Source organism: Thermobia domestica, chromosome 11 (assembly GCF_964235325.1).
Source record: "Thermobia domestica chromosome 11, izTheDome1.hap1.1, whole genome shotgun sequence".
NCBI classification, from domain to species: Eukaryota; Metazoa; Arthropoda; class Insecta; order Zygentoma; family Lepismatidae; genus Thermobia; species Thermobia domestica.
Window position 1 is genome coordinate 11,769,305 of NC_137464.1, and position 16,136 is coordinate 11,785,440.

The 16,136-nt window shown below is 35.4% G+C and overlaps 1 protein-coding gene across 3 annotated transcripts in view; it reads right to left on the minus strand.

The window, feature by feature from the left end:
- LOC145663887 (transmembrane protein 192) overlaps positions 1–16,136 on the minus strand; it is a 51,008-nt gene that overhangs the window by 4,013 nt on the left and 30,859 nt on the right. For all 3 annotated transcript variants that reach the window (XM_081730040.1, XM_081730038.1, XM_081730039.1), the window contains exons 5-7: positions 8,559–8,673; positions 4,154–4,315; positions 1,046–1,151 (exon numbers count right to left, since the gene is read on the minus strand). In XM_081730040.1, the coding sequence (XP_081586166.1) occupies positions 1,046–1,151; positions 4,154–4,315; positions 8,559–8,673 (383 nt within the window). The remainder of the gene's footprint in view (positions 1–1,045; positions 1,152–4,153; positions 4,316–8,558; positions 8,674–16,136) is intronic.

Here is a 16,136-nt window from a genome sequence, read left to right on the forward strand (position 1 = left end):
TGCATATGTAACATAATCACCTCTCCTGCGTAATGCAGAGTTGCCAGTCACTATATTAGAACGTTACTTATGAAAAATTGTTTTCTGGTCGGTATGGGAAATTTAAGTGTAAACACGAAGCCATTATAATTAGTTATCTTTCGAGTTACATAGCTTAAAGTACAATTCTAAAGATTCTTGCTCAAGATTTAATTCCGGCGAAGTGCTATGGTGAGTGTGGCACAGAACCTCCCAGTTCTATAAGCCATAAATGAGCGAGTAAATTAGTTATGATTCACAAGCAGTGTTTTCGATTTGATACAACTAACTAGGTATGTAAATATGTTTCTCCCTTACTTTACATACACATTGGCTCAAGGCCAGATTTGCGTCGAATTGATACCAGAAAGTATGTGAGACCACCATATCAAAGAGAGGCAGAAAACTGTAACACGGTGTTTTGTTTCTTCAGGACAAAACTACCACCCGACAAGCAAGGTTCCAAATACTGGAACACTCTCTGTATTCACTTAATTTGATCTCAAATAACCATTACTTGTTTTCTAAGTTCAAGAAGCATCTCCGATGTCAAAATTTTTGAAATCTTTGAGTTTTACGTCCCACGGTTATGCCGGCTAGGCTAAAGGAGATGATGATGATGAGAAATGAATGAAATGGTGGAATGAAGAAAGTGGGAGGAAACGGGAGAACCCCGAGGAAACCAACGCACACGGTGTTTGTCCACCACAAAGCTCACTTGATGGAAGCAAGGTTTGAACCCGGGACCCCATGCACCAGAGGTGAACGCTCTACCACTGAGCCACCACGGCCCTCAAAATCTTCCAACAATGACGATCACACAAATGTTGTTGAATAATGGTTTCCGAAACATGTGAAAACATTCATCTCTCCAGGATCCAGCTTTTACATAATAATTACGAAAACAGCGTAGAGTCTAGAGATTAAGCGGAAAAGCGATAGCGAAAATATAAGTCTACGTAATCTACTAACAGGCCGGAACATTAACTGTAGGACGTTTCTCATATGGTACATTACGAATACTTACCTTGAACCAATTTCTCCACCATAATCACCCTGCACAAATCTTATCATCCATTCTTCTTTCAAAATGTCAGGGCGAGCTTTGCTGAGATTAAATCTTATCACTTTTGCTGAAAGTAAAAAAATCCTATATATTACTCACTTAACATGGCATTACTTAATATTACACTGACAACAGACTATTTCTTTGTTTTGCATTTACACGATTAATTTACGCAATGATCACGGTAGCTTGTGGAGATAAATTATTTATGCATGTTATCGTGTTTGATCTCTAACGATTTAGTAAAATCTTTTTATTTATTAGATTTGTACAGTCAGCGACAACATTTCTTTCCATTTGATGAAATTAGTTTCTTAAGTAATCCAGAATGGACGGATAACTTGAGTACAGTTTTCACTAAATTAAAAAAAAATGTAATTTTTCTTTTATGTTCCAGCCATACCGTTATTCCTAAAAATATTTGACCAATCTTAAAGAACTTTTGTCGCTGACTGTACAAAGGACGTTGTATTGATCTTAAACGAGATTTCAAACTGTCGTTCAGGAGGGGAGGAGGGGGGGAAAGACGACATAACAAGTCATTGTACAATGTCCTATACCAGCGTTTCTCAACCGCTGTGTCGTGGATTCATATCAAGTGTGTCGCGAGAATTTTAACGTTTTCTAAGATTTTCCGCAAAGAAATTACCTTTAGAAGAAAGTAAAAAAAAAAAAAATCGCCAATCGACTTAATTTTTTCACACTTGTCTTCCGAGTTTAAAGCTGCAAAGTCTGCTTTTGTATCTCATAGTCGTTCCATAATAAAAGAAATGTGTGTATTTTTATGTATTTGCTTTTTTGCATCTAGGAAAAAAAAAATCACATGCAGTGTCGCGAAAACTTGAAACGTACTTTGGTGTGCCCCACAGAAAAAAAAGGTTGAGAAACGCTGTCCTATACATTAGTAAAATAAACGTTATATACTTGCGGTTTCCAAGACTAAATAGTGTAAGTTCAGAACAGCTATTATTATTATTATTATCTTATAGCAATATCTTAAATGGATTCACAATAGTTATCCAATTAGCACTTTAACACAATAAGTGCACGAACGGATATGAATCGTAAAGAGGAAAAGTCACTTTCTCCATTTTCACGTAACAACAAAAATCGATAAGCTTAAGTTTAGGGGAGACTACATTTTACTCCCATCACAGAAAGAATATATTCTTATCTGAATTTAGGTCGGCGTGTAGATCGCTCAACTCTGGTATTTAATCCTTCCTATATAGATAACCACAAAATACACTTCAAAATAGATCAGTTAACATACATGCTTCCCGGGTTTGTATAGTTCTACCAGAAAATTCTTAACTGAAAATTTGAGAGAATGTTTTCAAAACAGTACAAACAGAATAGTCCCATTTTAGCCTAGCGTTAGTCTTGGGTTGATGCATTACTTGGTAGCGTTTGTTTTTGGTCTGACACCATCTAGTTGCATTACGTTCATTTGTCATGCTATTGTTATGCTTGTGAATATGTCTTGAATTTTGAAGACTTGTAAGACGTTAATGCTATTTGTGGGGTAATGGCCACAAGTTTCATGTAAGTGAAAATAATAATAATAATAATAATAATAATAATAATAATAATAATAATAATAATAATAATAATAATAATAATAATAATAATAATAATAATAATCTACTACTACTACTACTACTACAACTACTACTCTAATAATAATAATAATAAGAAGAAGAAGAGAAAGAAGAAACATACTTAATGACGTATTTTCCTAATACAGTATAAAAGCAAAGGCAACAGAGATATTCCAAATATTTGTGCTGTACAGAAGAAACTTTCACCGGGAAAGGATGGCAAGACAGTTTTGATGTTACACAGGTAGAACCTTCGATCTAAATGGTCTTCTAAGTTTCAGAGGACTATCGTGCTTTAATAAACACCATTTACGCGCAATAATGCATGATGACCCTCATTACAATCAACTCAAGAATTAGCAAACATTATGAACTGAATCAGTAACCATCGTCCGACATCTGCATTACATGCACAAGGTTCGAAAACTGAGTTGATATATACCGACCGCACCCTTTAAGTGAAAACAAAAGAAATCCATGGGTGACCATTTATGTTTCCTTGATTGCTCGTTATGGTCAGGTCGTTAATAACTTCAATTAGAATTCCTGCTTCATGCGCTTTCTGTTTATCAATCTTCAAGGAAACTTATTTCATAATAAAAATGATCCTTAAATTGGACTTATTGGATCATTTCAACTGAAATTTCTTTAGGGGTGGAATCAAAAAAACTGGTAAGCGTTGACAGATAGTCATAGACAATGGAAAGTATATTACTGATTTTTTTCTGTCTAGTGTTAATCTCAGAGTTTAACGTCCCACGATTATACCCTTTAGGCTAAGGGAGACGATAATTAAGGCAAGTGAATGATAATGGTAGAATTGGTGGAATGAGAAAGTGGGAGGAAACGGAAGAACCTCGAAGAAACCCACAGACATAATGTTCACCACAAACCTACTTCGCCGGGGATGAAACCAGGAACCTCACGCACCAGCGGGAAGCACTCTACCACTGAGCCACCGTTGCCCCAAGTGTTAATCTCAAATGAGTATCAAATATATATCTTTGCTACAGTGAAAGAATGCTATAGTACGGAAGGTATAACGTCGTTCGCTTCCCGCGAAAAGTTGTAGTAATGTTTATGGAGAGTGGCTCGCTGAGCGCAGTAGATGGTTGGTGGTGATTGACTACCCTCTTACTACACCTCCAGTGACGAGCAGATCCAAGTGCGGGAAGCCAAAGACGTTATACCTTCTGGACTATACTAATTTATACATCGATTTTGTTGATTTAGAGATTACGTGGAAGGTTTAACAAAACCATACACTTAGTCTTTTCTTTTCTACTAGTGATCAACAATTATTCGCATATGATAATTGTTTCACTGAGAAATCTAGGAAATAAAATTCTGCACACATAATGGTTATTAAATAAATATATTTATACAAGCACAAACCTTTGAAACAACACGATGGTAAAAGTTTGAAATTACAAAATATAATTTAAAAAGAGTTCTTCAACTTACTTACCAAGATATGAAATTAGAATACCAGTAAGAATTACACACTCTATGGTTATTACTACACAAATATAAACGACTGGTCTTGCGAGTTTCTCTGAGTCACAGTCACTTCCGAAATTTCCGTAGCGTTTATATAAAGCTGTAGACATAATCAATAACAACACATTCCCTGAAATAAAACAACAAAATATTTTAAGGACATGTAAATATACAGGAAGAGTTCAAGTACATAAGTAACAGAAAAAGACTGATATTGTTAAAGGGAATATTTAGAACGAATAGATTCTTCCAATGGTTACATACTGAAGTGATATATATATACAGTCTATAACAAAATAACTACACCACTTAACCCAACACAAGAAATATTGTGGTTTTGATGATTCACAGCAAGTAATACTGTTTATATTAAACATTACATCTATCCGAGGCCTTGGTTGGTATGTATGTTAATAACTAACAAACTAGTTGTTCACATAATGCCATTAATTATGGCTATATGATACAAATAATCTCGGTATATTGCTTTTAAATAAAGTAATACTGTTAACAAATGGCAAAATATGACATTACAATAATGATCATTATGAGCAAAACTTAATGTGTTTTATACGTACAAATAAAAGACCTCATGAATATTGAGATAAACAAAAAAGTTAATTTTCCTACAAATGTCTCTCAGAACATAATATACCATCCCTTAGCCACCTCCAGTGCTGCCAACCTCTGTGATATGCTGTACACCAATGCTTGGCACACAATAACCTCTATTTCTTGGTACCATACAGCAACAATGGCTTAAATGAGCTCTGTCGTGGTCTTAAAGGTTTTTCCCTGAAGCCTACGGGACATGAGGTGCCACAAATTCTCAATGGGGTTCATATCAGGGGAGTTCGGTGGCCACCACAACCGGTTAATGCCCACCTCAGAACACCACGTACTTACTACTCGTGCTCTGTGACAGGGAGCGTTATCGTCTTGGAAGATGAAGTAACTTAAATTTCCACATGAAAAAAAAAATCTTTAAGTTTAACGTCCCACGGTTATGCCGGTTAGGCTAAAGGAGACTGTGATAATGAGATATGAGTGAAATGGTGGAATGAAGAAAGTGGGAGGAAACGGGAGAACCCCGAGAAAACTCACGAGCACGGTGTTTGTCCACCACAAAGTCCACACGGCGCGAGCTGGAATCGAACCAGGGACCCCAAGCACTGGAGGTGAACGCTCTACCACTGAGCCACCGCGCCCCTCACATGAAAAGTAATCTCTAGCAATTGGCAATAACCTTTTTGATGCTATTATAATGTATCGTTCGACAGAAACGGTGCCAGTACAAATTTAAAGTCTGCCCACACCTCTCGAGGTGAAACCCTACACCATAACACTTGCATTGAACTTTTGTGTTGCCAAACGCAATCACTCTTCAGTTTCTCACCCTTCCTCATCCAGAGCCTCACATCGCTATCATTCCCAGGTAACATAAATTTCTTCTCGTCAGAAAATATTACGTGTTTCCATTGGTCAACACCCCAGGTACCGTACATGTCACAAAACTGTTTTCTCGTTTTGATGTGCTTTTTCGCAAGACAAGGCTTTTCCCATGACCTTTTCTTCGAAATTCCTTCTTTCTTCAGTTCTTTGATAATGGTCAGGTCAGACACACTGACACCAACACCATTAGAAACAGTTCGAGCAATTTTTCTTGTAATAGAAGGTCGAACGTTTGATGTTACTGCCTTTATTTTCCACACAACAAGTGGACTTATTTATGGTTTTCTCCCACAATTTCTTCTGAGAGATGACGTGGCAAGATTTCTTTGCTTCCTAAGAATTCTTACTACTGTTATGATCCACACAAACTTTTGCAGCTGTCTTCTGCTGTGAAAAGCCCGCTGATTTAAGAGCAAGTATCATCCCTTGTTTGCATGGTGACGTATCGCTTATTATTCTATTCACAGTTACTGCACAAACTTGCTACAATAATGCACCATGTATAACCGAGAAAAACTCTTGGAAAACTATATTTAACAACTGAATAAGTTTGGAACAACGATTATCCACGCAATTTTCACCTGTAAACAGACTATATCTAATTAATAGGCATCAGTCATTTCCCCAAAGATATCAGAGCCACCTGTTGGGGGCAAGCAGAATTAAAAACAGCTGTGAAAATAGTACAAAAAGCATCAAGTAGCACCAAGCAACAATTTGAGACTCGATTCGACATTCTAGCGTACATAATTATTTTGATATTGAAAGATATTTTTGTTTGTGTAAATATCTTGAGTGGTGCAGTTACTTTGTTACAGAATATATATATATATACATATATATAGATAGATAGATAGATAGATATAGATATCTAATAACTCTAACAGCTATATGAATCTGACGAGACTATTGAAATGCTCGTCGCTTTCGGAAAAATTATAATCACAGAATGTAATAATATTACGAGGGACGTTCAATTTATTATTTTTTTTTTCAGGTATTGCTGTGCACAGCTTGGCTTCCGTGTCCCATCTTGTGATAGCACAGTCCTGACACTTTTCTGCAACAAGGAGCAGTTGAGGAGATGAAGTCTCAGAGAGCGGTGATGAACGATAGCAACAAGTCTGACAGTGTGGAGCTGGCGGACCCAGTGGAGCAGCGCTACATCATCAAGTTCCTCCTAAAGGAAGGCGTGAAACCTGCTGAAATCCCCAGAAGATTAAGTGCAAAATAAGGCGAAGAAACTCTCTTTTAGTCGTAAGTGTATGAGTGATATTCAAAGTTTAATGCAGGAAGAGAATCCCTTCTTCACGTGACCCATACTACACGCCGAGTTACTGCAGTTAATGAAACCAACATTTGTCGGGTGGAGCAGCTCATTCTGAGTAATTGACTCATCAGTGTGAGAGATTTGAATGTAAAAACATCAGCGTGGGAAGTGTGGAAACGATCATCCACGAACACATTCACTTCCAAAAAGTCACAACCAGTGGGTCCCAAAAATGCTAACGTTTGACCAGAAGCAATGTACGCAAAACGTTTTGTCTCAGCATCTGCAGCGATTTCAGAGAGAAGGCGAGAACTTCCTTGAAAAATCAACCTGCGATGAGAGCTGGGCTGCGTTATTACACTTCAAGGTCAAAGCGCTCCAGCATGGAGTGGAGGCATCCACACTTGCCGCGCCCGAAAATTGAAGGCACAAGTGTCCGCTGGCAAAATGATGCTGACGATAATCTGAGAAAAAGACGGCGTGATATGCACTGATTTCCTGGCACGCAGGGCCACAATCAATGCGACGTACTACAGCAACCTCCTGCGGACCACGGACTGTCGCACAGAGGTGACCGCTCTACCACTGAGCTACCGCGACACCCTGCATCTACTCATTTGATGCACACACTCATAGCTTATCACTCACAGACATGGAGACATATTAGTAAATTCACAATTTTCTGGATAGCATTACTCATGAACCGTTCCATCTATGCTGTATTTGTCATACCCTTGTAACTTTTCTTACATAAATTTTTCCATGGACAGTGGAAGACCAATATGGTACGTTCGTTTGATATTATTTCAAACAATTCAAGTGAACAAATTATATTTTTGTCTTTACAGGGATAAAGCAAATTTGGCCATTCGTTCCATTGAAGTATCTCTTGCAATTCTATGAATCAAAAATTGGTTGTTTGCTACTTCCCGTCTCTTTCCACTTATCGAAGCTACTTCGACATCGATCTACAGTTTAACCCGTGGAAGGGGGGGGGGGGAACGGTGGCTCAGCGGTAGAGCGTTATCTCTGGTGCGTCGGGTCTCTGGTTCTATCGCCGGCCAAGTAAGTTTGTGGTGGACAACGTCATGCTCATGGGTTTTCTCGCGATACTCCCGTTTTCTCCCACTTTCTCATTCCACCAATTCTTCCATCATCATTCACTTGTTTCAATCATCGACTCCCTTAGTCTGAAGGGTATAATCGTGGGATGTTAAGTCATTTTTACAGTTTAATACGGAATTTGAACTCGTCGAGTCTTTCGCTTGAATGTATGCTACATTATGGCAGAGTACAGAATGTTTAGAAGAAATGTGGGGTTCATTTGTTTTCTTTTTCTTTTACATAGCTCTATAATGTACAGCTCTTAGCAATGTAACATACTATCTTCCCCTTATACGTTTCTCGTCAGTAACTTTGGAATGAGGTGATCGCTTTAAATACAGTTTGCTCTGGTGTAGAGTGAACTAAGCTCCTCAATCCTATATTTCTCAAACTGTTAACCCCTAAAACTGCTCAAATTGATAAATTCGTTCCAAAGTTACTGACAAGAAAAGTATAGGGGGAAGATGGTATGGACATGTAGGGGTAAATATATACTTTCGTTGACGTATAGAGTTAAACTAGTTGGGTACCGAACTTCGCTACTTACACGCAGAAACTACATAAAATGGCGCTCTGTGTTGAAAACGAGTTTCTTTATAAAATTCCAAGTATCCGGCGAACTTTAGTTCGTTGTGCTTCATCTTAATATACTGGTCAAGTATCTGGAATAAGAAGAGGTGATACCTTCAATTACACATAGAGCAATACATAATACAATAATGCAAAACAGAAACAAATTCGATCTTAATGTTGAACACAATGCAACGATATGCAAGAACAGGTTTATTCCGGTAATAAAATTTATTGCGGAATATCTCATTGCGAATTGATTTCTAATAACATATTCATTTCATATTCTCAACAGTATTTAATATATAGAAGACAAATGATTTCAGAGTTGTATAATTTGACTATTATCGGCCCGCGATGGCTCAGTGATGGAATGCTCACCTCTAGTGCGGGTGTTCTTGGTTCGATCCCAGTCTGAGTCAAGTGAGCTCTGTGTTGGACAAACATTGTGTGCGTGGGTTTTATTGGGATTATCCCGTTTCCTCCCATTCCACTATTTCATTCATTATCATCACAGTCTCACTTAGGTTTGAAGCATGAACGTGAGACACTGAACATACAAACAAATAAAGAAAAACTTACTACTTGTATTTGTATCTGTATCTAATCCTATTCATTTTTTTTTTTTAAATATACGAGGGTGGATCAGAAACTAAGGTTACAAGGCTGATATTTCTGGAGTTTCGTCTGTTATGGCGGAATGAGAAGGTGCGGTAATTTTAATACATGGAGTTGGCAACTGTGTAGAGTTTCAGCCACCCACCACCTACGGAGCTAGCTGTGTGTAAACACAAATGGCAACTCGTTTGGAAAACTGGTCTCGTGAAGAAGTCTGTTCAGATTCGATTTCTGTGGACGAAACATTTAATGAAATGAAATGAAATGTGAGTTTTACGTCCAACGGTTATGCCGGTTAGGCTAAAGAAGACGGTGATGATGAGTAATGAATGAAATGGTGGAATGAAGAAAGTGGGAGGAAACGGGAGAACCCCGAGGAAACCCACGTACACGGTGTTTGTCCACCACAAAGTTCACTTGGCGGGGGCTGGGATCGAACCCGGGACTCCAAGCACCAGAGGTGAACGCTCTACCACTGAGCCACCGCGGCTCCTGACGAAACATTTAATTGTGGCTGAAATTCGCCGGCAGCTAGTAGAGAAAACGTTACCTATGAGGAACGCAGTGGCCGATCCGACACGATTGGGACATCATTGATCACCCTCTCTACAGTTGGACATTACCCCAAGCAATTTTCACTTGTTTCTGCACTTGAAGGAGCTTTTAGGAAGCGTCACTTCGCTTTAGACTAGCAGGTGAAACACTTCGTGACAACGTGGCTGAACACCCAAGGACAGAATGTTTACCAGAAGAGAACCTTCTAACTCATTCCAAGATGCAATAAATGTCTCAACCGATATGGTGACCATTTCGAAAAATAACGTAATGTATGTACTACCTGTTGGCTGTATTGGTTGTATGAAACAATATATACACGTTTCACTGTAGACTTTGTAATCTTGTTTCTGAAAATCCCTCGTATGTTCAACAGTCTTTTCCTGAAGATGACAATTGTGAATTTACGAAAATTTGACGTGTCCTTATTGTCACGGTACGCCGAAATTATGGAAGATTTTAAGATCAAAATTTATTCAATCTCATTAATTGGTTTCAGAAGGAAATAGTAAAATGTTTGTTTATTATTTTAAATTGTTGTAATTAGGTTGCAGACATGTTATATCATCGTATTACGCATTGCTGATGCTTGTTGTTTCTTCAAGGAATAGACACGAGTCTGCAGTGTCATAAGAATAACAAAAACAAATACGAAACAAATAAATGTAAAACGTTGTAGAAATTTATGTCAACATAGACACAATATCAAAATTAGGTAAAAGTGTGAATTTCGCAGACATAAGCTGTCTAGAGAATTTGGTCAAGGAGAGAAAATGCAGAAATTGTGAATCAGCACAATTTCGGCTCAGAGATGGAAAACTTCAGAATTTGTAATCAAGGAATAACAAATTTGTCATCGTGGACAGCATGATAAAAAGCTAATGTTTGGCTGAATTGGGATCAGTCTCGATCAGTTTGGGATGAGTTGTTGGTGATGAGTGTCTACACATCAGTCACCGGAGAGACATTCTAGGATCAGTCTCTATGGTTAGTTTTGGAGATCCGTAGAAGCGTTAGTCTCCAAGTATTATTCTCGATAGAGCCACTATTGGGAATCAGCTGTTAACTACGTTCCAGTGGACATCCATCCACTGTGAGGAAGTCAGAAGACGAACTTCGAAGCCTGAAGTTCGAACCCCGTTCATCGAGGTATGTAATAGTCCAACTCTGATAGTCTAACGTTGACCAATTCACCAACAGTTATAAGAAATGTGATTCAACAGTTTTTACTTAATAGTACACATACAAACATCTCACTCTCTACTATTAATTTAATAAATGCCTATTTAAAGATTAAACGCTCATAGTCTCATTGAGTCAATCTATTCAACCTACGCATAGTTATATAAACAAATGATCGTCATAAGGTCAGTATTAGTTGTCATGGTGCAGATGCTTAGGAGTTCGATTCCCGGTAATTACCTGTCGCTAGCTAAGAATAGTATAAAGAAAGAACATGCGTTAGGCTAGATTATGTTCAAACGTCAAGGCTGTTAAGTTAACGAGTAATAGTAATAATTAGATTAAACCCACACCACCCACCCATACTGATAATTTGTAAGAATAAGAATAAATTATAATCATGTTGTCATTGCTGAATAACCACAAGGAACATTATCCGGTCATGCAGGATACCGGCGAACCTGCAACCATGTTCTCAGACAGTAGGTACTATAGATTAGATATGGGAGTACTACGAAGTTTTAATGAATATGGTCCGACGTATTCGTCAGAAAAAGAAGAAGTAATTAGAGAAAATAGACAAGTATGGAAAAAAACAGAAATGGTACATGGTTACTTTTCAGCAAAAAGACTTTGATATAAATAAACTGGTAGAATTAGGATACCGTAGGCATTTTATGTCAGTAGTATCAGGAGTGGTGGAGGTGTCGTTAAGTCTAAAGAATGCCACATTTTTTGCTTTAAAATTAAACGGTATATCGTATAAGATATGCGCTATTTTTAGAGAGTGTGTGGACCAAACAAGGGTCAACACTTGGCTAGAACGATTTAAGAACACATTTGAATGCTCTGACGCAGTTCAGATTGCGGACATAGTCAGTACTTTTGGATCATTGGAGAAAAAATCAAAAATAATTATATCAAGAGAGAATATACTATTAGACACAGTAGCATTCGCAAATTTTTATCTAGAAAGAAGTAAAAGGCGATATGGTAAATGGTAGATTCAGTACAAATGTAGATGTACGAGTTATGACTAGACTCATTAGAATGCATATAGCATTATTATTAGTTATATTTGTAAGTTTTATATTATGGGATTAGGTAATAGTCATAGGAATTATAGTTAATTTTAAGAATAGGTTAGTCAATAGTAAATTATTAAGGTTACAGGGTTAAAGATTTGTATATTATTATTAGTAAGATTTAAATAAGTGTAATTATTAATTATTAGGAATTTAAAAATGAATTTAAAAGAGAAGTAAATACTAGAATTTAAATTTAATAAATAAAGATGTCTTTACGACATAATAAACGATACATTATTAAAGAAATATGAGTTTAAAGTATTAAATATGATTAAATAACGAGATAATAAAGGAAGTAATTATGACTAAGAAGCTATCTGGAAAAAAAAAGAAGAAGAGTAAATTAGTAAATAAGAAGAAATAAAGGCAAGATAGAATGAAAAAAAAATGATTGATGAAATTAAATGTGTAGTGATTAAGTTTTTAAATATAGTAAATATATTCATCATAATTAGGAAATTCTTGATAGGAAAACCTAGGTAGGTTAGAAATCACATTTTCGTGACGTTGAACTGGGAGTGCACCAAACCTCTCACGAAAATTTTTATTTAAAATGAACACATAAGTCTTCGGCGACATTAAGGCGGTACAGAGAGGAATTAGATACCCACTTGTCGTTTCGCAAAGCAGTGATTTTTTTTTTTTTTTTTGCGTGAATCTTACCTATTTAGCTGAGTATCTAGAAAGATCAAAATTTTGAATTTTTTTTTTAATTGGATTGTAGGCATAGTAATAATTTAAATGGTAAGGAAATTAGGAATAGAAAAATAAGGCTTGCTATCTAGCGATTAAGTTAGAGTAGTTAAGTTCTAGGATAAGGAAAGGTACAAAAATAGACTTATCACAGACATTTAATTAAGGAATGAGAAAATGAGAAAGAGGAGAGATGGATAGATCTGGAAAGAGGAAAAGAGAAGGAAAATAAGATAATAGAGAAATAGATAGCTAATTTAATAGAAAATAGATGAATAGATAGTTCATTACGGATATGACAAGTCAAGATTTTGATTAATCTTGAAATATTTTATTATAGCTGGAATTGACAATTATTAATTATTAATTATTATTATGATTATTATATTATTAAACTTATGATTATTATATTATAGTAATGTTAATGAAAAAAAAAGAAGCTAGCTAAATAAATAAGTAAATGAGTAAGCAAAGAATATATATATACTAGTTGAAAGATAGAGAGCTCTAGCTATAGCTATAAGAAATAAAGTAAAGCTTACTATAAGAGATATTTTTAGGGGAAATAGGACTTTGCTATATGCAGTCAGCTAAGAAACCCTTAATAGATACAGAACATTAAGAGACGAGTTAAAGTATCATGTTTATTAAACTGATCGGAGATATCGTTTCAAAGCGTAGGCCATTTGGCAAAATGAATTAATTAAGTATTATCTAGCGCTATTAACATTACATTATTATTAAGATTATTATATTATATTATTAATTATTATGATATTATTGATTAAACCTGAAAGTGACGAAAACTTAGATAGTTTTTATGTTACAAGGCCAGTAACTAAAGACGTTTAAGTTAATAACTAAGAATAGACGATTATGGAGTACAATAGATGTACTATTTATTATCGAAATAACATCTAGATATATCAATTTTTATTTATTTGATTTCATACCCGATTTTGACAAACTTAAATAGATAAATACATAATAAAATATTTTTGAGTATGGAGAAGAATGGAGATTTTAAATTAAATATTTTTTTTAAAATAAATAAATAAATAGTAGTAACGAAAGTTAAATAAATAAATGAAGTAACTGTATGCAAAATGTTTTTTATAGATGTCTTGCGAGTATGGCCGCAAGTAATCATCCAAAGCCTATTCCCAGATTCATGGAAATATGAATCTGCATCAGTGAAAATCCCGAATCTGTAAATACGTTTTGTGTACAGTGAATTGTGATAAAATAAATGATTTAATAATAAGGATAATTAAAGAAAGTAGGTTACGGGAAACATAATTAATAATAGGAATAAAAATATTTTTAAATAAGACATGTATAATATTATAAATATTGTTTAAATTTAATAAATAATATCAACTAATAGAAAAATAATAAAAGTAGAGTACTTACCATTAAAAAGTAGAGACGATGTATAGAAGAATAAAGGATGTGAAAAAAAAAATATAACACTGTCACACACGTAATCACACATCACGTATGCACATTTAATTAAAAAAAAAGTAATATATTCAGAATCACATTTATTTCACATTTGGACTGTGAATTGGTTAATTAAGATATCGAGGTGGTATTATTTCATGCAGTAAAACTGTAAGAGTGAATGGACAAAGAGTGGACGTAGATCGTTATGTATTGGAAGGACGCTTTACACGTAGAGCGGATGTGTAATCTGGTCAAGGTTAAACGGAAGTCGGTGAAAGAGAAGAAGAGAGATGAAGTTTTGCTAAGATCATCATTTTAGCATAAAAGCGTTGACGCAAAGTTGACATTGAGTTGCCAACTATGTTTATGAATTTAGGTCAAGTTTGCTGAAACTATAATACAGTTTGTGTTAGTGTATGAGTGTTTTAGTGAATTCAAGATAAAAACCACAGTGAAAGTGTATAGAAATATACTATAGTGTGTGTGTATATATAAATTAAATGCCGATATATTAGTTTCAATTTCCCTAAGAAAGGACTTAGGTTGGAAACATTCGTTAGTGTGTTGATGACAGACAAAGTTCAAGTAGTGTTGAGTTTCTACAACAGATGGCAGATACATGCAGTATACTGTTATCAAACAGATTTAGAGTCATAAAGAGAAAGAATTGAATGAACTTTTGAAAAAAAAAAAAAAAAAAAACAGAGGAAAAAGAAAATCCGTGAGAATGAATTAATCATTAATTTTGTTTGTTTTTCTTAACAGTATAATTTTGGTTTTTAATTTAAAAGAATTTTTTTTTTTTTTTGTAATTTGCACATAAATTAATAATTTTGAAATTTTATATACAGGGAGTTCTCCGAAAGCCGATCTTTTGCAAAGATCTAGTCGTCATCGGAGATGCCTCATTTTAAAGTGGGGGCGTGTCACGGTACGCCGAAATTATGGAAGATTTTAAGATCAAAATTTATTCAATCTCATTAATTGGTTTCAGAAGGAAATAGTAAAATGTTTGTTTATTATTTTAAATTGTTGTAATTAGGTTGCAGACATGTTATATCATCGTATTACGCATTGCTGATGCTTGTTGTTTCTTCAAGAAATAGACACGAGTCTGCAGTGTCATAAGAATAACAAAAACAAATACGAAACAAATAAATGTAAAACGTTGTAGAAATTTATGTCAACATAGACACAATATCAAAATTAGGTAAAAGTGTGAATTTCGCAGACATAAGCTGTCTAGAGAATTTGGTCAAGGAGAGAAAATGCAGAAATTGTGAATCAGCACAATTTCGGCTCAGAGATGGAAAACTTCAGAATTTGTAATCAAGGAATAACAAATTTGTCATCGTGGACAGCATGATAAAAAGCTAATGTTTGGCTGAATTGGGATCAGTCTCGATCAGTTTGGGATGAGTTGTTGGTGATGAGTGTCTACACATCAGTCACCGGAGAGACATTCTAGGATCAGTCTCTATGGTTAGTTTTGGAGATCCGTAGAAGTGTTAGTCTCCAAGTATTATTCTCGATAGAGCCACTATTGGGAATCAGCTGTTAACTACGTTCCAGTGGACATCCATCCACTGTGAGGAAGTCAGAAGACGAACTTCGAAGCCTGAAGTTCGAACCCCGTTCATCGAGGTATGTAATAGTCCAACTCTGATAGTCTAACGTTGACCAATTCACTAAACAGTTCTATGAAATGTGAGTTAACAATTTTACTTAATATTACACATCACAACATCCTATTAAAACTCTACTTTAAAGATCGATTAATAAATGAATACTCTAAAGGTAAACAGTTTCAGTTTTAATTGAATCACCTTTCGCATGTTTTTCTATAAAAATCCTACGCTGTAGGTTGGTGGAGATAGAAGGAGTTTACGATATTCCTACCTGCTTCAGATAGTAGGTAGAAGCAACCAATACTGTGTTATTTATATTTTACATCCCTGCATATTAGGCACAAA